Source organism: Diplotaxodon limnothrissa, linkage group LG6 (genome assembly GCF_057381915.1).
Source record: "Diplotaxodon limnothrissa isolate DT_005_m linkage group LG6, D_limnothrissa_male_GT1.1, whole genome shotgun sequence".
In the NCBI taxonomy this organism is placed as follows: Eukaryota; Metazoa; Chordata; class Actinopteri; order Cichliformes; family Cichlidae; genus Diplotaxodon; species Diplotaxodon limnothrissa.
The window spans coordinates 26,101,382-26,128,750 of NC_140601.1; the positions used below are offsets into that span (position 1 = coordinate 26,101,382).

Genomic DNA, 27,369 nt, shown 5'->3' on the forward strand with positions numbered 1-27,369 from the left:
AGGCATCTCTAAAGGGTAATGAAATGTTTATAGTTTGTGTCACTGATGCCCAGCCCAAAGAATGTAATGGTGTTTTAAAGAGACTAATGGATGTTGTAACTGTGCACCTGTTTGACAGGCTTTATGATGAAGGAAATGGAGGGGTGTGAACGAAACTCACAATTCACTGCAAGAATCCAGAACTTACAATCTGAATTTCAGTCTATCGTAAAAGAACCTCTGAATGTTTCACCATTACAGACTTTATTGGTTTGCAGCAATATGTTTCTGACAACATCTTGGTTGGGAAAAGGGTTCAAAATCTCTTCAAAGTTGAGGTCTAGGATATTTGATACGGGACGCCATTGACAAGACGGCGAGCTCCCCCTTCCACACAGATACACAGGTCACCCTTCCACTACACCGTTTGGTTCTAAACAGTTCTAGATCTAGTATAATACTGTACACATACACAAAGTTAAAAACACCAGTATTCAGTGTAAAAACGGTGCTATGCTAACCTGTACTGTATGTATTTCTATCCCTTCTTCTGCTCTTGAACTGTGCTCCTTTATCTACCCCAAAGTCAGATGTAATCAATATTTTGAAGCAAAACGTTTGCTAACATTATTATTATAATCCCCTCTTCTCCCATCTTGGTCAATTTGAAAATAAAAACAGTTGCAAATATTAAATGTGACATGTGTGTTGTACTCAGTTTTTAAGCCAGTGATGGCCTTCCTTTTGACCCACAGTAAAGTACACTTATTGCCGGTCGTTTACCTTCACATGCATATGAACTTCTTAATCCATAAGGTTTAAATATGATGTCAGCCCACCCTTTGCAGCTCTAATAGCTTTATGTCTTCTGGAAAGGCTTTTTACAAGGTTTAGGAGTTCGTCTATGGGAATTTTTGGCCTTTCTTTCAGAAGCGCATTTGTGAGGTCAGAAAATGAATGTTGAACGAGAAGACCTGGCTCACAGTCTGTTCTAATTCATCCCAAAGGTGATCTATAGAGTTGAGGTCAGGACTCAGGCCAGTCAAGTTCTTTCACACCAAACTCACACATCCATGTCTATATAGACCTCTGCTTTGTGCAAAGCTGTGCAGTCATGTTGGAATAGGAAGGGGTCACTCCCAAGCTGTCCAAAATTTCTTGGTATCTTGGTATTCTCAAGCATTAAGAGTTCATTTCACTGAAACCAAGGGGTTGAGCCCAACTCCTAACCCCCCCCCCTCCTCCTCCAAAAACCCCCATCCCTACCCACAATTGGCAAATTGCACTGAGACAAGTACCATTCTCCTGGCAACTGCCAAGCCCAGACTTGGTCATCAGATTACTAGATGGAGAAGCATGAATCCCCCAGAGAGCACGTCTGCACTTGTTTAGAGTTCAGTGGCGCCGTGCTATACTGTGATTTTATGCGATCTACCACTTCATAGCTGAGTTGGTCTTGTTCCCGATCGCTTCCACTTTGCTATAACACCACTAATAGCTGGAATATTTAGTAGTGAGAAAATTTCACCACTGGAGTTGTTGCACAGAGTTGCTGGAATTCACTGAGCTCCTAAGGTGACCCATTCATTCACAAATGTTTGTAAAAGTTGTCTGCATGCCTAGGTGCTTAATTCTTTACACTTGTGGCCATGCGAGTGACTGAAACACCTGAAGTCAGTATGGGTGAGTGAATACTTTTGACAACATAGTGTATCTGGCTGGCAATCCTAGTGCCCATCTGAGGTTCACATTAGAAGTTTGACTGAAAAGTGCTATTACTCCTACAGTAATTACTGCCATTAAAATGCATCCATGGAACAGGGATGGCAACCTTTCATCAAGAAGCATCATGCGACACATGATGGTTGGACCATGTTGGCAACCTGAGGCAACATTTCACAAGAGTTTCTTTTACGACTCCATGTTGTTTCACAGAAAACAATAAAAGACTTATTGCAGTTAGTTTGACCATCACAGGTACATTCTTTATTATTACAAGTCAACCAACTGTATCAAAACTGCAAGAACCCGAAAGCCAGAGTGCAGAAACATTTTTCTGCTCTCTCACCAATAACTGTCACAAACAAATGCATTCACTTAAAAAAAAAAAAGTCTAAAGGCACATCTCTAAGATATTTACATTGCATACAGGTTTGACATACAGTAAAAAGCACACAATCAGTCCTAAATCCTTGGCCACACTGGCTTTGCTAAAGAGACTAAAGTTATCCATAAAAACATACAGCAATTGTTGTTTATAAGTCACAGTTTTCAAAGCTACAACGCACAGGTGGAAATTCGTGTTTATGTAACTTTTATGGCTTTATCTTTTTCATTAGGAATTATCGCTTGCATGCCACTCTGCTATGGCTTCTCTTCTTCTTTTTGTTTCCTCTTCAAAGACACTTTGTACTACCTTAGAGAAACGTGTTCATTTAAAGGCCTGCTGAAAACAAGTTTTAAGGTTTTAGGATTTGACATTTTGGGAAAATATTTTTGCTGAGTGACATAAGAACAATTAACCTTTCCAACATCCAGTCTGCCCTCTTAGGCAGAATGTTTTAAGCAAGATGTCTGGATTGAAAGGCTATGCCTCCTAAACACAGCAGCGACACAGGGCAGTGTGCTCCTCACGCTTCTCCTATACTCCCTTTTCATGACATGTTCCCCATTTCAACCCTCCAGCGCCACCACGGGCGATTTCATGACGTCAGTGATGCACTGTCAACCATGGAAGAACCCTGAGACCTATTCTTGGGTTTGTGAAAGAAGGAAAGGAAATGGGTCAGACAGGCTCGGCACGTGTGTAGCCAGCGGATGGGGCAGCATGTGATTGATGGAATACCTTAAACAATGGCAGTGTCCTGGTTTCTAAATCACATGATTCCTACATTACTCGGTAATGCAGAGGTATTTCCGGAGAGGCAGAGGGTATGTAGGAACTTCAGGAAGGATACAAATGATGCTCACGCACAAGCAGCAAAAACTCCTGGAAGGATCTTTGTCAGAGTTCTTCAGGCACCGAGCCACTCTGGGTTGGCAGTGTTGCTCTGAATGACCTCATCTCTCCCCAGTGAGTTCAACAGCAGAATCAACCTCCTCTAGAAAAACAAGAATCTTTCCCTCACCGAAGTCCAGCAGGATTTTGTCAAAAATCTTCTTCAATCCCAACATTCCTCCACAAGATTAAGCTCTTCAAGCGCCATCACAGTGCAGCTACCATGTCTCATAAGAAGGATCTGCCCCAAGTCACCACTGAATACCAGCTAGAAGCCACCGAATAGCTTCTGTACAATCTGGTGCCTCTAATGTGCAAAAATCCATTACTGAGACTTCATTAACTACCATGGCAACTTCTAATGAGTGCTGCAGTGCCATCATCTTTGCTCACATAGCATTGGAGTCACAGAGAATGAGAAGGCACTTCTAATGGTAGCCTTTAATATAAGCTCTATCATTTTAGTCTAATCTTAATGGCAGAGATGGCGTCAGCCAACCAAACACATAGTAGGATCTTGTTTTAAGTTCCTTCCTCCAGGAATTCTGATCAAATGGATGCTTTTTTTAGGCATATATCACAATTATATATCAGTCCAGACTAGAATTAGCAAATGTGTGGACTAGTTTTTCAGCATCCCTCTAAGGCAGGGTCTCCTAACTTTGACAATCTTGTGCAGATTAGAGAAGGCACTCCTAAACATTTCTTCAATGTCTGTGTTAAAATATCTATCTTAGATCTTCACATTAATAATGAAGGCCAAAGTGATGCCATCCAAAGCAAGTATCTGGTTAGATGCCTTGTTTCTTGGGCCAAACTCTTACAGGCCTTAACGTCTTTAAGACAAACTTGTAGTTCAACTGATTGGTTTTATCGGCTTTCACTGGTAAATACTGATAGACAGCAATAAAGAACATATGGAGACGAGTTAAAGACTGCACAGACTGATAATTTTGTATGAACCACACCATTCAACACCTACAACAGCAGCATGGTGACAGTTACGTAAGCACAACTCAAAGCTGTACACTCTAAAAAGGCAAAACTACCACAAGCATGCAGCTCAGGGGCTATTCTACTATCTTACATATCTTTTACTCAATGTTTAGCAACTGCACAAGTGTCCAAGCTTTAGAAATGCTGGTGTGCAGATTTTGTTACCATTGGACCAAGCCAGACAAGCTGATTACCTGTGTATTGTGTCTCCTAAACTAGAAACTACAGTTTTTAAGCTTTACTTCCTCATTTGCATGCGGCGACACGAGGATGGTATAATTCTTCTCATCTATCTCTCAACAAGAAAGTCCCAAAATGTCAAAAATATTTCTATGAAATGGCAGACAAGTCTGATACAAAGAGGTCCTCTAGTCACAGCATCAACTCTGTTTATTTATTTATCAGTTCACTATCATCTCCCCTGTGCAGGTATGTACATGTACTGGCAGCCTTTTGTTTTCTCCAAAGCATCTTAAGATGTAATCTAAGGCTGAATGTGAGCCAAGACTCTTCCCACTGCTGATGGGTGATGTATCTGATGGCCGGTTAGTGCTGAGGTCTGCTTTATTTAGACGTGCACCTGAAATACCTACCATGGAGATCAATATTGAAAGGGCAAGAGTAGATAGAGGCTGAGAGCCAAGTGCAGCCCTCAATATGTACAATATCTATATGTGTGTGTGTTTCTGTATGTGTGAGTGTGTGTGTGTATGGAAGATGCAGGAAGGCCAGCATTTGAGAGTTTGTTTAAAATGATCAGCTGTTAGTTGTAGTAGAGTGGAGTGTAGTTTGTGTGGTATGAGGTGAGGAAGGTCAGGAAGGTGGGGATTTATGTATGTGTCCAATTGGTGTGTCAGACATAGTCCAGGAAGACGTCAGCTGTGTTCTGCAGTAAAGGTTGGTTGGGGGCTGTTGTGCTGCAGACTGAGCTCAGTCTCCGTGATGGCGCCCTCTGCTGCTCTGGAGGACCTGAAGCATTACTCAGGGTCAGGTACACCTGAGGAGTAACACAGACTTGTGTTTTACGAAAGAAAGAAAGAAAGAAAAAAAGAAAAAAAAACAACATAATTTTTGTGCTTTGGAGACAAAATGTAGGGAAATGAGTGAAAAACAAAAAAGACAGATTACAAAAGTAAGACTAAGAGTCGTTCTTGCACTCACATTCTTGGTATTTTCTGACAGCAGCAGCTCTGTTTTCTCCACCAGCTTTTTGAAGGAAGGCCTTTTCAGAGGATCGTGGTTCCAGCAGGACAGCATCATGTCATACCTACAACGCAGGTCACACTGGCATTAGTTTATATGTCTGGGATACAGAGAAACAGCCAGAACACAAAAACAATCTAGCTATTTTATACATCTAAACTACAGGCTGACAGGTTCATAGCCTGTAACAGCTCATATTGCATCAGTCACGTTGTAGAAAATGACTTTAGTCATGGATATAAGGCAGCATCGAACAAATAATAACATATTTGGCTTTTACACCTTAACTGCTGCTGATTTAGTTCAAGTACCCACTGATGGAAAACAACATATAAATTAGATCCAAATAATTTATTTAAATAACTGATCATGTAAAATTATAATAAAAGAAGTCCAGGTTATAAATAAAAACAAAGAATTATTAATTGATCACCACAAAACAGAGTGATAATTTGTTTTGAATAAAACAGTTCTCTGCTTTTAGCTTCTACACTGTTGGCGTTGTTGGTTCTGCCCTGCTTATATCATCAAAGAAAAAGGTTGGGATGAAGTAAGTGCTTGACCAAGGCCTAAAACACATATTTTATTAATTGAAAAAATAATCTGTTTATCACCTGATAGTAAAAAAAAACAAACACACGACTTCCTGCAACCTTTGTGATGGCAGTATATGAAACAGACTCATTCTCACAAACATGCACTTACATCTCAGTGGGGGCATACTCAGGCCTGCTCATCCTGTGGCCTTCCTGAATCATCCTATAAAATGCAGATCCCACCTGCATCCCAGGGTACGGGCTGTTACCTGCAACAACAACTTTACATCATTTTTAAAGGAAAAAAATATTGATTTGCACGGTACTGTTGGCTTCTCAATCAATACCACTTTGCGTGCGTGCCCTAAGCTATGTTGCTGCTTGTGAGCATTAATAAGCCTGTACTAAAGCCCCCAGTCAAATGGATGACAATGATGATTTGAAACAGTAAAAGGAAAGTAAAGCATAAAATGGAAATGTTACCGAGGGAGAATATTTCCCAGAGCAGGATGCCGTAGGACCACACGTCACTCTCAATCGTGTAGACGCAGTCAAAAATACTCTCAGGTGACATCCACTTGACCGGCAGACGAGCCTGAAGGAGGGAGAGAGCCATGAACTCGTGTCCTCATTTATAAGAATATAATATAGCCCATCAAAAAGAATCTAAATTTTCAGTGTGAAAAAAGTTATATGAAAGTTTTATAAAATACAATTCAATAAATAATGCCTTCGTGTACAAAATGAACAGAACTTTCTTCTTGTTTGGCCAGTGTAACTGCAAACTTTTCATCTTTTCCTTTTTAGCTTGCTGTCCAACTTTCTTCACAAAAATTCTACATGTATTGTTTCATAGAGCAGTTCAGACTCCGTAAAGAGAAGCGAGCGTGGGAGTTTTCCTGTCTTGGTTTGCGGAGACGGAGCGGGAACAAAGAACAAAGGAGGAGGGAGCGAAAGACTGACAGACGGAAAGACAGACTCACGTTTCCACGGAGCACATAGCTGGCATCGGTGGTGATGTCTCGTGCCAAGCCAAAGTCGCAGATCTTCGCCACCCTGCCGTGAGTCAGCAGAATGTTTCTAGCTGCAAGATCCCTGTGGATGCACTGCGCACACAAACGCGGCAGCAGAAACAAACACAGCGATGAGCATTGACACAGCAACCGGTTTCTGCAGTGAATGACAGGGCACGCTTACAAAGGAGGCGAGGCCGGTAAAGCTTGTGGCAAACACAAAAGGCGAACTGACGTGTTTACAAAAGAAGAAGAAGTAGAAGAAGGAGAAACAATGACTCAATATGACCAAACAAAATTCAAGAAAGCATGTGTGGGTAAACGGGTGCCACGTTTTACACGATCATTCTAAACAGTTACTTTTGTCTTATTTAAGAGTGTAACTGGTTAATAAAACGGTTTTAAGATTGCATCGTAGAGGGAAGTAAAACACTTTTTTTCATCTTTATGTTACAAAGAAAAAGTGTCACCAGCTTGGGCTCTCTGTTGGCCTGCCACCAGTTTGTGTCTGTGAGAAACGAATCAGCTGTGGCGAAAGACACCGTTAAAGCTGTGTTTGAGCACAGTTTCTTTACACAACAAAAGGGGAATTGTGTTATTACGATCATAATTTTAAAAAAGCTGGGCTGCTATGTAAAAACAAAATGCATGCATTTGCAAATCTCTTGAGTCCATATTTGAATGACAACACAATATAGGAAAAACATCAAACGTTTAAACAAAGAAAATGCATTTAAGAAAAATCTAGCTCATTTCGAATTTGATTGCAACAGATCAGTAACATGAAGTAAAGATGGGGAGTGGTTCACCAATCGGCAAAAAAATGAATCTGCAAACTGTGGAACAATTTCAGAGTAATGATCTTCAATTCCACAGAATGTGGAGAAATCTGTATGCGCAATGGACAAGGCTGAAAATCATATGAAACTCAGGCAGCACTACATTTAAAACAGGCATGATCCTGTCATGGAAATCCCTCCATGGGCTCGTGAGCACGGTGAACACAGTTCACCGTGCACTCCACAAATACAGGTTAAAGCTCTATCATGCACATGATACAGAGACCCTGCTGTCTTCTCTGGGCCAAAGCTCGTTTAAAGTGGACTGAGGCAAAGGGGGAAACTGATCTGAGGGCAGATGAATCGAAATTTGAAATTCTCTTTGGAAAACTTGGACGCCAAGTCCTGTGGACTAAAGAAGAGAGGAATCATCCAGCACTCAATTCAAAAGCCTCGGATGGTACTGGGGGCAAAACGGTGCCCAACTTTTTTGGACTTTTTTGTAATTCATGTCATATTTTCTTTTAACTGTTCAGGTAACCTGGGCACAGAAGCCATGTTTCTACTGAAATCATGAAAAAATATGGTAGGGAATGCAATCCAAATGGATAAATTAGTAGAAATAAGCCAACAAACTATGCATAAATTAAATAAATAAATAAAAGTACAGTCTGAGCAATTGAAGCGGTTTAAGGCTGACTGTTTGTATGTAACTAAGGTGGAGCTTCTTCAAACTTTAATTCATTTAATTTCCTTTCATTTGGAATCATGTTCCTGTCCACCGGATCACTCTTGTAGGATTTAATTTCTGCTGCGTCTACGTTTGTGTAGTCCTACAACTACCAAGTGCACTTCGTTGTTTTTGGTAACTAGCATTGACAAGGTAGCGCATGTAAGAGTTCTGCTTCTACCTGATTGTTTGAAAGTCGCTGTGAGAAATGCTGTAAATCAGCAAGCACTAATGCAGTGTGCAAAACATCAATGTTTGGATTGTGCAGCTTGCAGCTTGAGTGTTTTATGGTTGTATGGGTGTGTCAGCAAATACAGAAGTTTGTAAAGACAACACTGGTCCTGAGATGCAATCCAGATATGTGACATTATCTCGACTTGATTTATACGCCTAGTCGACTTTGTGCGTTGAATCTAAATATGGCATAAAACAAAGCAGTGCCTTAATGGCTAAAATGCTCCACACAGCCTGGGGGAAGATGCAGTTATGTGATAACTGAACAAATTCTCTGTAACTTCATCGTTACATTTGGCATTTTTTTCATTGCTGAATTGACAGCATTAAATAGAGACGCCTAATTGTTTAATCTGCTTGTGTGCAGTATACGTTTGAAATGCAGCAATGCCGTGGTTTCCTACTATAATGATGCCATTAGCTGAAAGAAAAAGTTCTGCACGAATATTGGCCCTGAGCCATGCCATGATTTATGAACTAGGAACAGCACTTTTAAATCTCTCCCATGACGAGTCTATATACTGTTTATTAACAGTCTGTAAAAGCCTTACATTCCTGGAAGTAATGTACTCCATTCCTTTGGCCACCTGGTAGGAAAAGCTGAGGAGATCTTCAGCATCCAAGGACAGCTCATCTATGTCATCTAGGCACACAATGCACTTCAGTTATATGCGAGAATTCCAGTTTTGATTCATTTGTAGGGAATTTTCATCCTTTGTGGAGGCATGCTATTGGTTATGCAGTGTATTGTAATTAGAAATGTAAAGAGAGAGCGACGTTGTACCTGACTCAGAGGACCTTTCTTTCTCAGAGGGACGCATGGGCATATATCCTGCACCAGTAGCCTCACTGCTAAAGAAATACACACAGATACAAACACGTAAGTAGAGAAACTAGCCACTTTCAGCTGTCATCGCCATGAAGCATTCCTGCACATACGCACCTTGTGGACTCTGTTGGGTTCGAGACATTGTGGTAGTAACCATCCCCAGCTCTGGAGTTTAGGAAGGACTCTCTTTTCCTTCTGAGGAAGTTGAGGAGGTCCCCATAGCAACAGTACTCTGTAATTACCAAAATTGGTCCTGGCAGAATACAGGGACAAAAACCAAAACAATACAAAAACGACAACCATCAGTCACTGATTTTTAAACCATGACAGCACAATGAAAATGAGAAGAAACGGCAAGCAGTTCTGACACAGTGATGAGGCTTGACAACAAGGGTGTTTAAAAGCTGATCATGTTTAAACAGAGGAAACAATGTCACTATTCCTTGTTTCTCTCACAATAAGTGCTTATGCATACATCTGTGGAAAAAAACACCAAACTAAATTATAATCAATACTGAGGTCTAGACAGCTAAATAATATTGAACACACACACAGCAGATTTGTGGCAAGGTAAAATGAATCACGTCTTCATATCGAAGGCAGATGCTGATAATGGCCGGGTACAGCAGTGAGTCACCACATGAGGATATGGCAAATGTGTCTCCCAGACAACATTCATAATCATAAATCATGACAGTCAACAATAAAACAAGAGTGCAGATGTGTAAGGTTTATGTGCCCCTGACACGACAAAACCAATCCAAAAATATCTCACATGCAAATCTGATTCTGAGTGAACTAATTGTGCTCGTAGTGACTCCTCTCACCTCCGACGGTGCAGGCTCCCAGCAGGTTAACGATGTTAACGTGGTTTCCAAGGTAAATGAGAACCTTCAGCTCAGACATCAGCGCCTCCTTCTCCGTGGAGTGAGCGTTGGCTGAGATGACATCATCACAACATTAAAGTGGAAGACGTATAAGCACAAAATCAAAGGCCGTAAAGTGAAAGTATTCCTTTGTGACTGGCGTATTCTCATATTTAAAAGCCTAACGGCAATCAGAAATACAGAAGAAACAGTACCAGTAGTGACACTAGTGGCGGTGTAACAGTTATTTGGTTTTCAGCCCAGTGTTTTCCAATCTAACATAAATGTGGGGGATTAAAAGAATTGTAAAAAGAGAAAAAACAACTTCATATTCGTCTCTACTCTGAAACTTGTTTATGTTGTTGTTATTGTTTGAGTGTTTGTTTTTTTCGAGTCAGAATATTTGGACAATTGGTTGGAGTGCTAAGTTATCAGCTAACCCAAGCAAGCTCTGTCAGCAAGCAGGCCCCATAGACTGTAGGGGTGAGTAGCTCGGACACACATGCCTCCTAATTAGTGTGGAGTAAAAACAGAGCCACAGTCTTCTTATACAAGCTGTACCAAGCAGCAAGCCGTAATATTTGTCATGTAATTCCTTTAAAATGCTCCAAAAGACCAAAAGTGAGCGATCTAGTTTACTGATTTTAATTAGCGAAGGTTAGGACGAGCAGGCAGCTTCCATATAACTAACTTTACTTCTTGCAAGTATCAAAATGAGTTATTAAAAATAAAAAACAAAAGGCCCCACTGTATTCATTAACACAGAGTCTGTGTGCACTGACTTGCTTTCGGAGCCACTTAAGGAACTGCAATTTCTGTCACTTCCAGGTTAGATTTATTTTTCATCATTTTTCATTCAATTTTAAACATGGGATTGCAGTCAAACACTTTGAATTTTGGTGTTTTCACTCTTTAAGTACAGTACTGAGTACTTTGTACCACTTTATATAATATTGTTACAACACAGAGACGGTGATGGGGAAAATATAGACTTACATTTCAGCATCTTAACAGCGACGGTTGTCACAGCGTCTGCAGAACACAATCCGTATGCAGTGGCCCTCACTACCTTTCCAAACGCCCCAGAGCCCAGGGTCTTACCTTCAAATAAACACAAAAAACAAACTTTAACACTTCATTCATGCTCTAAAAATGATAACAGTCGCTGTACATTTGCACTCTTACACACACTGTCCTACCAAAGCGCAGTTTCTGCCTGGGGAACTCCCATTTGGAGTCATATGGCAGCTGGGTGGGGTCAATATATATATGGTTGTTTCCATGGACAGTCTCGATGACCTTCCACTGAATCTGGAACTTTGGTTTCTGTTAAAGTTTGGAGGGGAGAGAAAAAGTGACGTCAGATCAGCTTCCCGGGACTGTTTGTTGTGTTCGACTGTATAGCTCATATTCCCTTTCACGTTGCTCTTTTACAAAGATGCACTTTAGTTGTCAGCCCGAGTCTAGACTTTCCCCCTGACGATCCCACTCCAGATGCGTGAGCTACTTCTCAAGGAGTCTGACTCATCTGAGAGCAATAAGCACAGCATGCTCAGGGGGGCAAATTAATGGCTGGAGGCGTGATCGCAGTGTCAAAAATCCTTTAACTACAGCATGTCTGCACTTCAAATGGTTGACTGATTCAACTGAAATTCATTAGGACACATTCATGTTGATTAAAAGAATTTACCGTCACTCTTGCGTGCAAAACATCACTGCCAAATGCAGAACGAAAGAAAGATGCTTCTAACTTTAACGTACTCTAAACACGATGGAGGCATGAGTCATTAGTAAATGAGAATGGGCCCTTTGCCAGAAACTCCCAAAGCCATTTACTTTCCTGGGATGCAAAGTGTATGTCAATGCTGCTTGATGATCCTGATTTGAGATTGATGTTTATAATCTTTGAAACTGATTCATGGGTTTGAAAGGGGCTGATGGCCAAAGAGTTTTGTGATTTACGTCAAATCTGTGACCCTACTTAAACCCGGGCTTAAAATCACAATAATCATAAGGCATGCACAGTTTATTTCCTTTTTCCTTACCTGCAAGTACTTATAAAGCAGCACCACTAACACGAGGCTGAGTAAGACCCCAGTAGCCACCATGCCGGTTAGAAGAGGCGTGAAGAGTTTATGGGGGACCACACGCTCTGAGAATGAACACCAACAAACCCAGAGTGAGAAATCTCATGGAGCATTGAAGTAGCCAAGTTTTGGTAGTTACACACACACACACACACACACACACACACACACACACACACACACACACACACACACACACACACGGAGTGACATCCTCTACCGTTAAAACAGACAGCTGCAGCAGTGGTGTTTGTTTGTGTGACAAGGATTAGTGAGTCTGCGCCATATAATCCCAGCTTGCATAGTCAGCATACACTAATCTCATTCAATCTGTACCCAGTAACCACACACCTGGCCTGTGCAGACAAAGGGTCAATGGGTTTGTGTGTCTTTTTGAATTCTTGCACAACGTATTTGTGGCGCGCTATATAAGACAAATCCCCACCACGCAGACACTGACGCTTCACCTGTGTTACTCTCCTTGCAGCTCTATTTGCGGTCCGTACAGTGTCTTACCACTGATGGAGAACAGGGTGTAGGCCTCTGCCTCCTCTGTAGAAGCGACACACTCCAGTGTGTGGTACTGAGTGAACTCTTTGCTGACATTCAGTCGGCTTTCCACTTGACTCCTACCAAAGGTTGACTCTGAAAGGACAGTGACCTCTGAGGTCTCCCACTGGGTGGCATTGGGCAATTGTGAGCACCTGTTGAGACATTAAGGTTGCTTACGATCACTCCGTGCAAGAGCAGGTTTCAGCCTTTACAAATCAATTTATTGATTCAGTGCCTTTGGATCCACTCCAGTAGGAGAGGTAGGAAAAATAAGACATACTAAACTTACAGCTCCTTACTGTAAGTGCGTTAAAAGCTTTTCCATCAATTGCTAAATTGTCTAAAACAAATTTAAAAAGATGGAAAAATTAAAGCAATTTTAAGTCTAATAGATGTGAAACTAGAGCACAGTTCTGCATCTGAGTTACAGATGAACCAGCCAACAAACACATCAGAGGTGGTGTCACTGATGTAGATCACCCAGTGGAAACCGGGTGCTGTTTCTGCAGCTCCTTCTAGCAATCGTCTCCATTACTTCTGTTCTAATAGAATAAAATGATCCTTTCTGTTCCTACGATCCTAAAACCTAGCCATTTATATTTGTAGCCAATTGTTGTTGTTTTCTTTTCTTTTCTTTCTTTTTTTTTTTTTTTTTTTACATATACATATCTTCATGTGGACCTTTAATACAGCTGCTTCTCGTCAGTGGGGCCAAATCACTATTTGTACCTTAGTCGCTAACCTGAGAACGGAAATATGTGAAATATAGTGTGCATATGGTTTGTTAGGATAGGAAAAGCTTTAAAACTTTTATTAAAAGGCATAAAGTTTTAGTGCTTAATAAAGCACAATGTACTTGAAGGCTTGGTTAGATATTTACTTAATAATATGTTACTAATAAATCAAATTTCAAAGGCAAACTGATTTCCTGTTTCATGATCATTTTTTCAGAATTATGATTTTAATTTCAGTGGGCCTAATCCTCTTTTGTAAGATCTTGATATAAGCTGCGTTTTCGGGATACCTTGTGCGCGGCAGCTCACAGAAGTACCAGCTGATCTTAGGGACGGGGTATCCTGCAGCAATGCACCGCACTTGTCCATCAACAGGCCCTTCCTGAGCTGTAATGACAGGCTTACCTTACGGAGAAAAAAGAAAGTCGTATATGAAGCATACAGCACATGTACAAAGCATCTCCTGTTGACTCCCAGTATACTGGCTACCTGTGGTATTACTACAGAAAAGTACCAGCTGATCAAAATGAGGTTTCCTTTAACTAAAATCAATGCAGGCGAAAAGTTTGTAAAACTCTGATTTATCTAGCTACTCTTCTGTACAGATTGTTATTTCAGCTACTAACTGTGTTCTAAGTATACAACCCAAAGGAACAAATGTGAGAGCTACTTACTGTTGACATACACATGAAACGAGTGATCGACAGATGCGTCTTTGTGACTGGCTGAGAAGTTGTAGATCCCGCCCTCGGAGCCAAGAACCCTCACTAGTCTCAGCTTGCTGCTGTATCTGATAGAACAAGTGTATTTGTAAAATCCTTTAACCCACAGTGACATACTAGCGTACTGGTTACTTGAAGTACTCACTTTTAACTAACTGTACCTGTATTTGTTTCGGTGGAGAGTGATGACGTGCTCTGTGGTGTTGTGGAGAATCTTCCCATTGTAAGACCAGGACATGAAGCTTGGTGCAGGATAGGCATCGAATTCAACTTTTAGGCTCAGGCTCTCTCCCTCTTTAACCTCTTCCTGGACTGGACTTTGACTTACTAACATTTTAATGAACCCCTGATCTGAAGAGCAGAAATGTGTAAGTTTAATATGTTTTATGAACAAAAGGTTGATAACATTCTGCACACATCCAGGTATGTGTGGCCTCAGAAATAACTATAACATTACTGGGGCAACTTGAAAATATATTTTTGAGTATAAATACAAAGCCCCCAATTCTTACCGTAAACTTTGAGCTCCATCGCTTCGTCACTGCGGCCTCTTTCGTTGTGAGCATGGCAACGGTAAGTCCCTGAGTCTGATTGGTTAACAGCTGGGATCAAGAGTGAGGTTGAACGCTCGTAACCCAAACCCCCGGACAGGATGTGTGAGGTTTGTGTTTCAAAAGGATGCTGCAAAGTGGCAAAGAGGAGGCAAAGAAGCATGCTTTACAGGTGTAACATGACACAGATCTGTTGTTTTCTACATAATCCAGCAACTGTAGTCTTACTGTAACATACAAAGTCTGGCTGTCAGCACCTCCTCCCTATGATCAAAAGTTGAGCGACCAAGCTCAGTACACAGTGACGTCTTAGCCTTCTTAAGTTTCTTATCTAGATCAGATGTTATGACATCACCTACCAAGGAGTTAAAATGACCTATGTGTAACATTTATGCGCCTGCAACACTTCAAATAATAGTATCATTTTAATTTAATGACAGTAGCATCTCATTTATATCCACAAGGCTCAATTTTGCATTTAGCACATCATGATGCCATCATGTTGCCTAGCAACCACCTAACAATGGGTTAAAATCACAGATCAAACAATACTGTAGCAGTGGCACATACTAGTATATAAAATGTCTATACTGGTAACTAAGAAATTGTAAGTAACAACCATATCCAAAGTGTGGAATTTGTGCCAAATATGAATAAAAAGCACAATGTAACTATTTGCTATTCACAAGCTGCCACCCCAGCCCCCCGTCTGGACACTCCTCTGCACGTCAAAGGTCAAACCTCCAGCAACACTTGCAGTATGAAGAGCAACTTTGTTACTTCAGCCTATACCCTTTGTCAGTGATGACGGGAACAGGCTGCTGAAATATGCTGGCAGAACCAGAAAGTTGCTCTTCATGCTTCAAATGTTGCTGGACCATCAGCCTCTTCACATGTTTGCCCTTCACCGTGCACCTTGAAAGTAGGCGAAGTTACAACCTGTTTCCAAAACTTTTACGAATTTCTCTCCTTTTTTTTTTGTCTTTTTTCAAACTTTTTTTTCAATATTAAAATATTGGGTATAATTCTTCACAGAAAATATAGTTCTGCTTTTTGTTTACATGTTAAACAGCATCACAAATCTTTTGGAAACATGTTTCTTGAACGAAAAAGTCTCTAAAGCATTACTTGGGATATGAGCTCACTTTTCTCCATGTTAGCTTTGTGCAAAATGAAATCATTTCTAAAGGACGTTGCAAACTGTTTGACAAGTAGGCAGCCAAACATCCCTGACAAAGAACTGCAAATAAATCCCTGAATCATTCTCACCGCTGTTGACGGGAAGTCCCACTTGAGAATGACGTCTGCGTTGACATTGGAGGAGCTGCAGGTAAGCTCGAACTGCTCTCCTGTCCTCAAGATGACTTTGTCTTTCTGGGACAGCGTGATCACTGGGCGTAACTCTGGCACTGAATCAAGGGATTCAAAAAGCAACTGTAGCAAACTGCTGTATTTGTGAGTTCATCTAAACCAGCATCATATCATTTTTTTCACCTGTGCATTGTCACACAGACAGTTCTAACAGCACGACATATGTGAGCCTGAAATCATTCTGCTGCACTGTAATAACTCTGGACTGGTATGATCTGAAATCATGAATCCCAAACGGCGGCTTTTCATCTGACCTGAAACAAAAAATGTGGTGGTTTTGTGCTAAAATGTAATAAAAATAAGTAAATTGCTTATTTAAACGCCATAATAAAATACCCCAATGCGGTTTGTACTGTGCAGCTTTATACTGACGTGAGCAGCATGACCAAATGCAGACACTTGTCCCCACGTAGGCAGGACGATTAATTTCCAGCATTAAATGCCTGCAGACGCCGCTTCGGTTGCTGTGTTTGTGCTGGACTAATTCTATTTAACCCAAACACAGCCTTCATGCTCTGTTACAGAGCTTTGTTCACTGGGGGAATCAAATCCCTCGGCTCCTCCCTTCCTCAACGTACTTCTCGCTTTCTCCCTCTTCCCATCATTCAAAAGGACACCATGCCGTACTGCCCCTCAGCTGGTCCGCATAAAGAGTGCTGATGTAATGCAGAGGACAGAAGCACAAACTTAAATTGTATCTATGATCGATTTTATTTTATTAAGATGCACGTAGCTCGTAAAAATGTAATATCTCTTTGTGGCTAAAAAAGAAAGTGAACAGAAGGCTTTTGGACTGTCTATTATTAGCCATGCTAGCTGCTCTGCATTTGCCAGTGTTGGTCCGCTATCATGTTCCAGTCTTAACCAAGACTGGATGGATTTCCCATAGGATGAATGCATATTGCATCTGCTCATGCTTTGGCTTTTTACGATGCTACAATTTCGCTTATTGGTGATATTGAGCAAAATGTCAATAGCTGCCAAAGTCTAGGCAGCTATGAATTTCATAAATTAAAATCCTTCATTTTGCATCAAACCAAATTCCTGCAGAACTAATGACATGCCATTATGCTTTTAGAGGCATCAGTGAAAGCAAATGCTGTGGTTTTAACTTCCAATTACTAATTACGGGTAAAGTATGGACGTTTTTCCACTTCACCATCGCCTCGCCTGCTAGTGACTTTGCAGTTTTCCATTTTCCTAATTCAAACAGTTCCTCTAAAGATGCTTCTGTGCTCTCAGCAGCTGCTCATAGATGGATGTTTTTGTATTTCAGGTATGAAGAGAAATATGAATGTGGCAGTAAACCCATTGTTTTCTTCCTCCACATTTAGCTTCATTAACACCCATGAAACAACTTAAACATGGTGTTCATTTAGTCACGCTGCAAAAATCAAGCTCCGATCACAACCCGGATAGATTAGGTGATAACAACAACATCTGAGTGCCAGCCCACATCAGCTGATGGCTCAGCTGGTACTCTTCCATACATCAGGCAGCTGCTGGACATCTTCCAGCTGCTCTGAATCCCACTTCCTTCCTCAGTCCTCTTGTTCAAGCTGTGTCTGACTTAATTAGGCTCCTGCCTGTTGTCACTGATGCCTGCTCTGTTCTGTAACAAGACCTTATATTTTCTATATATGCACACTGAAGGGAATATATCACCAGTAATTAATTACTCTGGACAAAAGTGACTAATCTCTCATTAACATGAATGGTAATTTCAGGAAACACGAATAATACATATCGCTTTTTGACTTTTACTTACCGAGTCGTACTTCCAGATTGTATTTACTTGACATCACTTTGACTCCGTGAAGAAGTCCCACACATACGTAGCAGCCATCGTATTCCTTCTGAATGTTGTTGATGGTGATGCCTTCCTGAAGGTCACTCTTATAACTCATACCAGAGGGCAGAGGTCGTCCATCACAGGTCTCCAAACCCAGGTGGGTGACCTCGGGGTCAGTAACAAGGCAGGGAATGGTGCAGCTATCGCCTTCTCGCACCAGTTTGATGTTTATCATGATGTGCAGGAAAGCATTGTAGGGGTCTAGGGAGATGACAGACAGGTAAAGATTTGGATTAATGTTGTGAAGACAAACATCCAAATGCCCCCCCCCCGTTAAACACCCACCTTTCACGTATACGTAGATAGAGCTCTGTTCCAGTGTGATGTTATTCACACATATATAGCGACCCATGTGGTTAAGCTGGGCGGCTGATAGCCTGACGAAAGCCACGTTGCCCTCCTGCACCTCTCCATCCAGCTTGCGAGACTTGTCCCTGTACCACCTTAACCTGGGCGGGGCGCCAGACGTTGTGGCATTGTCATAGCAGCGCAGCTCTAGCTTCCCCTTCTTGGGAACTACGATGTGAGGCCCACCGGGGGAGATGAGTGGCTCTGACCACACTGGTAGAGAGGAAGAACATTAAGGATGATGGATGTTGGACCTGTTGCTAATTTTGAATGGGTTCGGCTTGGATAAAAATCCACACCAGAAGGGAAAGAAATGCTGCTGCTTTCTGGTGTATTAATATAATAATAATATAATTAAATACAACCTCTGAAGAAAAAAACCCAGTGAAGACATAGCGGAGATGTTGTTCTTAATCGAAACATTTTTTTCAACATATAGCCTCATTTAAAACTGCTTTCATTGCTTTTGGTACAGATTCAGCAAGGCGCTGGAAGCGTTCCTCAGAGATTCTGGTCCATGTTGAAATGATAGCATCACAGATTTGTCAGCTACACATGCATGGTATAAATTTGCTGTTCCACCAAATCCCAAAGGTGCTCTATTGGATTGCTATCTGGTGACTATGGAGGCCATTTAAGTACAGTGAACAGTGAACAGTTTGAGATTGCTTTAGCTTTATAGGAGCAGCAATTAGAAGACGGGTGCACTGCTGTCATAACTATTGATACAAGGCGGGATGGATGTATGCATTCATGCTGTTTTATGTAAAATTCTGCAATCTGAATTTTGCTGCAGACATTTATACTGATCGGACCCAACAACATTTTACTAATCTTCTAATGTCAAGTTTAATTAGCCTGTGGATTGTAGCCACAGTTTCCTGTTCTTAGCTGACAGCAATGGCACCCGGCGTGGTCTTCTGCTGTAGTCCCTCTGCTTCAAGGTTTAATATCTTATGCAATCGGAGACGATCTTCTGCATACGAGAGTTCTAACAAACAGTTATGTGACTTACTGTTCCCTTAGCTCAAAGCAGTCTGGCCATTCTCATCTGACCTCTGGCATCAACAAGGCATTCGCAGAGAAAATTCCAGTAGATCAGCAGTTTCTGAAACACTCAGACCAGACCGCCTGGCACCAACAACCACGCCAGGTCCAAATCACTTACACCGCTGTCCTTCCCCATTCTCATACTCTGTTTCAAATTAAGTAGATTGTCTCAATCGCTGCTACACGGCAAAATGCAGTGAGCTGCTGCCAAGTGATTACTTAATTAGGTATCTGCATTAACAAGCAGGTGAGCAGGTGTACAGATTAAAGCTGATGTAGATTTTATTTTTCTGATTATTCCATTCGTAGCTTGGTTTCTAAAGGGTCAGAAAATTGTGAAAATAGCTACCAGGAGTCAGAAATCCTGAAGTACATGTTGTAACAAAAAACAGCATTTTCTGTTTGTTGTGTTAGCAGACTGCCACTCCAGAGATCTAAAAATACTACCACATGAGACTAAAAAGCAAACAATTCCTCATAGCTGAAATGCTGTAAGAAAGCAGCACAGTATCCTGGCTTGACTAGGACTGAAAATATCAAAATAATTGCTGTTATTTTTCTGTTGATTGATCGTTTAAGATCAGAGTGCCCAGTGTGGTGGTTAAACAGGATGGCATGATTGACAGAGACTCCCTGAAGAGAGAGTGCTATCTAACCACGACAGCTCAATTGGAGAATCAATAATTATGAGTTATACAGCCGCTGAGTAATCATGCATCAAGGTCCCTAAACCTATTCCCTTAAGATGAGTAAACCCAGCTGACATTTTAGTTTAAGCTCCACCAGTCTTCCTCCCACTTTCTTTCTCTCCTTTTCCCCCACTTAGATTTGCACATGATAAGAGCCATTTCAAAAACAGGATTTTCATGTGACTGTTGTGCCTCCAGGCTCAAGCAGAGCTCAGAAAGCATAAAGGAGAAGGATGTGAATCCCCCCTCCCTTCCAAAATATCCACATCTGTGTTTGCGCGGGGTGTGAGGGCATGTTTTTAATGCTGCATCTCTCAGAATATGAGTTTGGCAACCAGTGATTTGAACTATTTGAACAAGCGAACGGTTTCAGTAGTAAAAAACAAAAAAACAAAACAAAACCCGAGGCAGTTATGTGACTAAACACGAAGCTTTGATCCTAACATCCAGAGCTGTTAGATGTCAAGATGCTGCGGGTGCTTTGTGGTAGAAGATGCGTATCTTTTTTCCCCCTTCTTCTTCTTCTCCTCTTTCTTCTTCTTTGTTTCTTTTGCTGTTCTGGTAGGATGCTCAACCTTATCCTCTTCGTTTGGGTAGAATAAATAATTAATTCTCTTCAAACAAAACACTCAGGCACACACAGGGACACACAAACACACAAACACACACACACTTGTTGCCCGCCAAAGGTATTTCCAGCGCACCACTAAACAGTTATGCATACAAATGATTTGTAGACTTAAGCTGGCGGGTTGGCAAGAGCTTTACATTTACCTTTAGCACTAAATGACTGACTTGAAACAGTCCGGAAAAACAGTAAACGGACAGGAGGTTGCGCTAAACATGCGCAAAGATACACGCTGTTTTTCCTCGGCTGTTTACGTCTATACTCTAAGATATAGGCAAAAAAAGACTCTTTAATGGTGACAGCAGCACATGTCGCACAAGTGGGAGACGGAATAAGACCCGAAGAAGCACTGACTCTAAAATAATGCACGAACAAAGTACAGAAATAAATGATTTGAATTATTACCATAGGGTGAAAAGCATTAAGGATGCCGTCATAGAAATTCCACCACTATAACAGCAATAAAACGTAAGAATATCTGAAACTACCCACTCAAAGAGTTGGGAGAAAAAAAACACAACAAAGCAATAAAGTCAACACTGAGAAAAAAAAAGATATCCACACGCCGCGCTGAAATAACATCGCAAGTGGTTTTCTTACCGGTTAGTGGCAGCAAAATAAAATACGAGGCACAAAGAACCCAGCGGAACCTCATTGTCGGGTGATTTTCAAGTCTTTCACTCTACCCCATGCGTTTCAAGCGCAGACAAAACCATCCTGTGTCTAAAACAACGAGACCTCGTCCAGCGTGATAACGCGGCACAGGTTCCTCCAACGTAATGAGCGCACGGACACAATGATCCAGCAGCCTGGCTCCCCCTGATGGATTTCATTGGAGCTTAAAGACACAGTGCATCGCCTCTCTCCCTCCCCCCTGCTCTGGATCATTGCCACTCCTTGCTGTCCCGCATTGGTTGGAGTCTGGCCAAGGTGATGAGTCTGTTATTACTGAAACCCCCCCCCCCCATAAAAATCATCTTCACTCAGTCGTTTGGAAGAATAAGTAAATTTTCCATCAATAAAAGTCCTGGTGGTGCAGGGATACAGAGGATCAACTGTTCTGTTAAATAACGTGATTCTTTTTTATATTACAGACATTGTAATAAAGTATTATTATGGCGGCAGCCTGTCCTCACACTTCGACTGGGCCAGCGTGTCCTGTTGTGATGACAGCTCTCGCTTGGCAGGAGTTTCCCCGCAGGAGCTCTTTCAGTTTGTGATGCACTTCATAGTGTCACATTTCCCAACTCTAATCAGCATTATGGCGGTTTCACTTTTCCCAGATTTAATCAACTCTATAGCCCAGAAAGAGCCAATAAACAATCTTAATTTGGCAATGTGCAAGGTCAGGCAAACGTTTTTAACCAGAATATGACGGAGGTTGACATGGTCACTTTTCCACATTAGATCTTTAGATGCCAGTAGGAACACAGACACAGGTCTGAGTTAATGGGCGCTGTAATTATACACACTGTTTACCACCAACATCATTAGAAATAACTGATCTTTTAATGCTCGAGAACAGCAGGAATGATTACAGCAAGCATGAATTGCTTGAAGGCTCGTGTGGTCTCCTGACTATTCTAACACAGATTTATAAAATGTGACCTTATTCTTAGAAAATCTCTTTAAGTTTGTAGACATCATCAAGTGCATTCACTTCGTTTTGTTATAATCTGAGATTTGCACGATGCACCTTAAAATGTGCCTTTCTTGTGCAGAAGAAGTCTTATTGACAGATGTTCAAGTCATGGTCGTGGTTTTTGGATTTTGGCGCAGTTTCTGCTCCTGTTCTTACTCCCCGTTAAGCCTCGCTTCTAGTCGCTTCCTCTCTTACTTTCTCTGTGTGCCTTTTGTAGTTTTGCTGCCTATCTTTGTCTTTCCCCCCACTTTCACACTTTCAAGCACAATTATTGGGTTTTATTGCTTCCACCTGAACAGTTTGTTCTGTGTGCGCTTTTTTGGGGGGGGGGGGGATGAAATTTGAGCTTTTCCTGGAATCGTGTGGTCTTCATTTTGGGTTTCATTTTAAAAAACAACGTGTAAACACAAACCCCCTAAACCCCAAAAGCATCATCTAAAACAGTGAAAGTCCTGGAAATCTTGCTCCTCACATCTGGACATTAAATGTATCTACGCTCATCATAAATAAATGTGAGTTTTTTGCAAGAACAAAGCCTAAAAGGCTAAATGAGGCTCATTTTATTCAATGGTATCACAAAACATTTAGCAGGGAATGCTGAAAAGAAATTTGCCCTTCTAATTTGTTTTTAGGGCCTCCTGGTGGCTGAGAGACCATAAATAGGTGTTTAATTTGTTTTATGCCTTTCGGCTAGCTCTGCGTGTTTAAGTGTGTGTGGTTATGTGTTGGTTTCACGTGCCTCTTAAATCAATAGATAGATACTTTATTGATCCCACAAGGGAAATTATTGAATATTATGTTTTTTTCTGTACGTGTGCGTGTTTCCTGGTGCTCAAGAGTAATATTTGAGAAGACACTGGGATTGTTTGTGTTAAATTCTTATACACATGATTATCTCTAACCTCACTGCATCTCCCTGCAGCTGTTTGTGCCTTTTATAGCACATGATGGCGGGATGAGGCTTAACAAACTGGAACAGAGGCATAACATTGCTTTTTATAGACTTTTTAAAGAAATGATTTATCTGTTTGTGTTATATGTTTCTGGAAAATGCGACTAGTGATGGTGGTATCAGTTGAATATTATTAAGGCAGAAAAATCACTGCAGGGCAAATCCATTTGGTTGTGCAGCCTTTCCTGACATGTATGAAGAAGGGCCAGAGCAGAAGACCAGCAGCAGTCATACATTTGTTGTGTCAGATGGGGTTAGGGGGTAGTTCAAATCTGGGACGATGAATGATCAGTCTGAGACCTGCAGCCTGTGGGGAGTGGGGATGGAGTGGGAGAATGGGAATGGGCAGTAGACCAGCAGCAGTCGGAAATGGATGCATTTGTTTATCTATAGTCCTGCTAATTCTAGGCTCTGTTAGAAGCTAAGCTATCCAACTGTTGGCCGGAACTTTTGATTCATTGACTAGAAACTGGAAACTGAAATCCCCTGAAATGCTGACAAAACCTTTGTTTTCGAGACGACTCCATCCAGCTTGCAGTGACGACCTTCGGTTGAATGTTCTCCACCTGTGGACAAACACAAACCTCAAGGTGCTGGTGTACAATCCACCTGTTCACCTGCCCATAGTCCAGCTGCTCATGTGCTCTGTGAAGATGTCACTGTGTGCCTGTGTGTGCGTCCATCAGGATCATCCATATGTCTACTATCCACTGTGTTCACATGTTATTTGAGCAGTTTATATGCCTTTCCCTATTTCATTATTCATTATTGAGGTGAGCATCTATAGCAGATCTGGGCTGACTCACTGTGACTTGGCGTGTATGTGTGTGTGTGTTGTGAGTGTGTATAGCCCTACAGCATGACTCACTCACTGCTTTTAGACAGACGAGGACAGCGGTCTCATTGAGGGCAGCCCAGGTTTTATACAAGAAAAATAGCCACTTAGATTAGATTACGTGATACATTCTTCTCTCTCCTCCTTCTTTCTCTTTCACCTTTCCCCCTGCCTCTCTCTCGCTCTCTCTCTCTTCTTTTTAGTGAACACACACACACACACACACACACACACACACACACACACACACACACACACACACACACACACACACACACACACACGTTCAGCTATCTTAGTGAGGACCTTCATTGACATAATGCTTTCCCACTAATTGTAACCCTGACACTAAAACCACATTTTGAGTCTCAAAAATGCCTTCAAACTCATGGGGATGGGCATTTTGTCCCCATAAGGGCTGCTGGTCCCCACAAATATAGTAAACTTCCAATTTTTGGTCCCCACAAATATATGCAAACATGGTGCACACACACACATACACAAACACACACCTTCGCCCAAACTCAATCACCTACAAATGGAGCTATCTTCACGCCCTCAGGCAGGTGTCTATGTACACCTTTGCCTGTTGGCACAAACAGGCAAACGGGCACACACACACACACACACACACACACACACAAACACACACACACACACACACACACACACATTTAAGCCCAAAGAATACCTCATCATTTCTCCTTCTGATGATGGACTAAAAGCTCAGTATAATCTTTTTTTCCAATGCAATCCAACACTCTTCTCTGTCTGCTGACTGGGCATTATAAACCTGATATCTGTGTCCATTTTGTTTTTACCCCCTCTGTGTGGTTGTTAAGTGTCCATCCATGGTTCAATTGTGGTGTTTTGTATATCAATTATGACCACTGAACAGATCAGACAAAAAGCTAAGTAAAAAAATAATCAAAAAGACACATTTAAGAGTATTTAAAAAACACTTTTAAGAAGAAAACACTGTCTTAGATTTATTTTCATATAACTGATTGGATACACTGATGTATTTTACAGTTTAGATGATTTTCCTTGGTTATGACATTGAGTAAACACTATAACTATGAATAGGTAGCATCATGTTTTTAAAAAAGTATTTTGGTGGTGAATTAAGCCTTTGTTAAACTTTGTCCATCTAAATAAGTTTTGTCTTCAGAGGTTGTTCACGAGGATGTTTGTGTACCCTGAATTTTATGGTCACCATATATTTGTCTGCACAGCCACTGCACTAAAATTACACACGAGTTCTCCATGCAGAGAGTAGCACAAGACCAGGATTATACTCACTTGTTTTTGTTTTACTGCTTTCTAGTTCACATGGAGACAGCTTGGAGGAAGCATGCTCAGTGGGTGCCCTTGTAGTTGTGGCTGCATAAAGAAATGTGCACTGAAACATTCGTGGACCTTTTTGTACTCACTGAGACAGAAAACATGCTGCTGGGGTAATGTGAAGAACCACTTGTCCTTGGTGTGTGCAGCTGTCAGAGAGCATCTCTGTACGGCAGTACAACCCTTAAATCCTTGAATGCAATTGATATCATAGCCATATCTGTTGTGTGTGTGGAAAAATAGGAGAGGTTGTGTATTGGTCTGGACTATATACGAAGTCAGTCACTCCCAGTTTTCTGCACATACATCGTGTCTTTAATTAATGTTTGAATTTTTAGTCTGTGCATTTGTTCATTATATAGTGACTAAAATCAAAGCAATCTTGCTGTATGCATTGTGGTGCTGTGGTTCAGGAGATAGAGGTAGGCATCTACCAATCAGAAAATTGGTGGTTTGATCCCTGGTTCCTCCTTGGCCTTGGACAAGATAGTGAACTCCAAAGTGCCCACAATCCATCCATTGCAGTGCAACTTTATGCTCTGTTTGTTAGAAAGCACTAATGAATGTGGCTTGTAGTAAAAAGCACTTTGACTGCTAAGTTTGAGTAGCAAAGTTCTGTATCATTCCATCAGTGCACAGTGCACTGGTGGACAACCGTACTCTGTCTCAAAGATAGATAATGACAACATTCTAAACAACAATTAGTGCCAAATATCTTCCAAATAAATACTGGAACAATCACTAGAACTGCAGCATAGACTTCTTAGTCTTGCCTCTCTGTGCAAAATGGGTTCAAAAACATAAACAACTGTAGGATACTGTTAGTCTGTGATTTGAACTGGGGGAACAAATCGTGGCAGGAACAGCCTGATGTTATTTGTATCCCACTGTAACTTTACTGTATAAAGACCTAACATCTCCAAAATGTCAGGAGTAGTTAGTCATTACAACAAGTGTTTGTGAACTAAAAACCAAGAGCCCAGCGCGTGCTCCTGACGCAGGGAAAAACAATTTCCCTGCGTCAGGGGAGACCTACCTTGGCACTTGTGCAGGTGAAACCAAAGGGCAGATATGCTTCACCATATTTTCTCGTCTTTGGCTTAGAATGAAGTTGGTTTGGAAACATATTCAGCTACACTGTTACAAAAAACATCTTAAAAAAACGGTAATATTCCGGCAGCTGGGGCGCCAAAATACTACCGTAAAATAACAGAAAATAACTTTCTCATGAAAATACAGTCATTTCCAGTAATGAAAATAGAGTTTGTTGCACTAATTTTACATGGGATTCTGCCTTTTCCAAGTGCTTTTAGACATTAAATTAGGAACATTTTAACGTGATCAAACAATGAAATTACCTATAAACAAGGTCAATGAATGTGGCAATATGACTCATAATACGGAAATGTACAGAAATATACAGTTAAATAATAATGGATTGCATGCCATATCGCACCATTGGCCCCTCTGGCCATCACCAGTAGGTGAAGAGTCTTGACCACGGACACAATACCGAGAGTGTCCGAGCCGGGGCTCGAACTGGCAACCTTCTGATCACAAGGCGAATTGCCAACTCTTGAGCCACGATCGCCCTAAATAGCAATGATAATAATACTTATGTGATGTAACACAAGCTTATAGGAATCACGTTATATACTTTTCCATAGCATCAAATTTGAATTCAACAGTTCAATCTTTCAATCATGATACATTTGTCAATGTATTTTAACAATCTAAATATGCATATGTACAGACAGATACATTTAATAATCATGAAAATTCTGTTTTATTACATTACAGTGATTTAATGTTAATTTACATTTGAAATGTGAAATCACAGTCTATTTAC

At 41.2% G+C, this 27,369-nt stretch overlaps 1 protein-coding gene across 1 annotated transcript; it reads right to left on the minus strand.

The window, feature by feature from the left end:
* Positions 1–4,826: 4,826 nt before the first annotated feature.
* Positions 4,827–21,402, minus strand: kitb (KIT proto-oncogene, receptor tyrosine kinase b). Its single transcript, XM_085356015.1, has 21 exons — positions 21,348–21,402; positions 18,318–18,593; positions 17,949–18,233; positions 16,079–16,218; positions 14,771–14,939; positions 14,420–14,609; positions 14,211–14,326; positions 13,827–13,941; positions 12,767–12,954; positions 12,209–12,315; positions 11,363–11,489; positions 11,160–11,264; positions 10,125–10,235; positions 9,412–9,550; positions 9,253–9,320; positions 9,020–9,111; positions 6,696–6,818; positions 6,196–6,307; positions 5,882–5,981; positions 5,135–5,240; positions 4,827–4,970 (listed from the first exon to the last, which is right to left on the minus strand). The coding sequence occupies exons 1-21, from the start codon at positions 21,400–21,402 to the stop codon at positions 4,827–4,829; spliced, it is 2,868 nt and encodes a 955-aa protein (XP_085212141.1).
* Between the last annotated feature and the right edge of the window lie 5,967 nt (positions 21,403–27,369).

What these genes read in the sequence shown, in the direction of transcription:
- kitb (XM_085356015.1), bottom strand. Translation starts at nt 21,402, where the DNA reads ATGAGGTTCCGCTGGGTTCTTTGTGCCTCGTATTTTATTTTGCTGCCA. An exon ending in CACCCTGTTCTCCATCAGTG is followed by an intron (nt 12,316 to 12,766) that starts GTAAGACACTGT and finishes GTTCATTCTCAG; the next exon opens with AGCGTGTGGTCCCCCATAAA. An exon ending in GCTATGTGCTCCGTGGAAAC is followed by an intron (nt 6,308 to 6,695) that starts GTGAGTCTGTCT and finishes TCCCTCCTTCAG; the next exon opens with GCTCGTCTGCCGGTCAAGTG.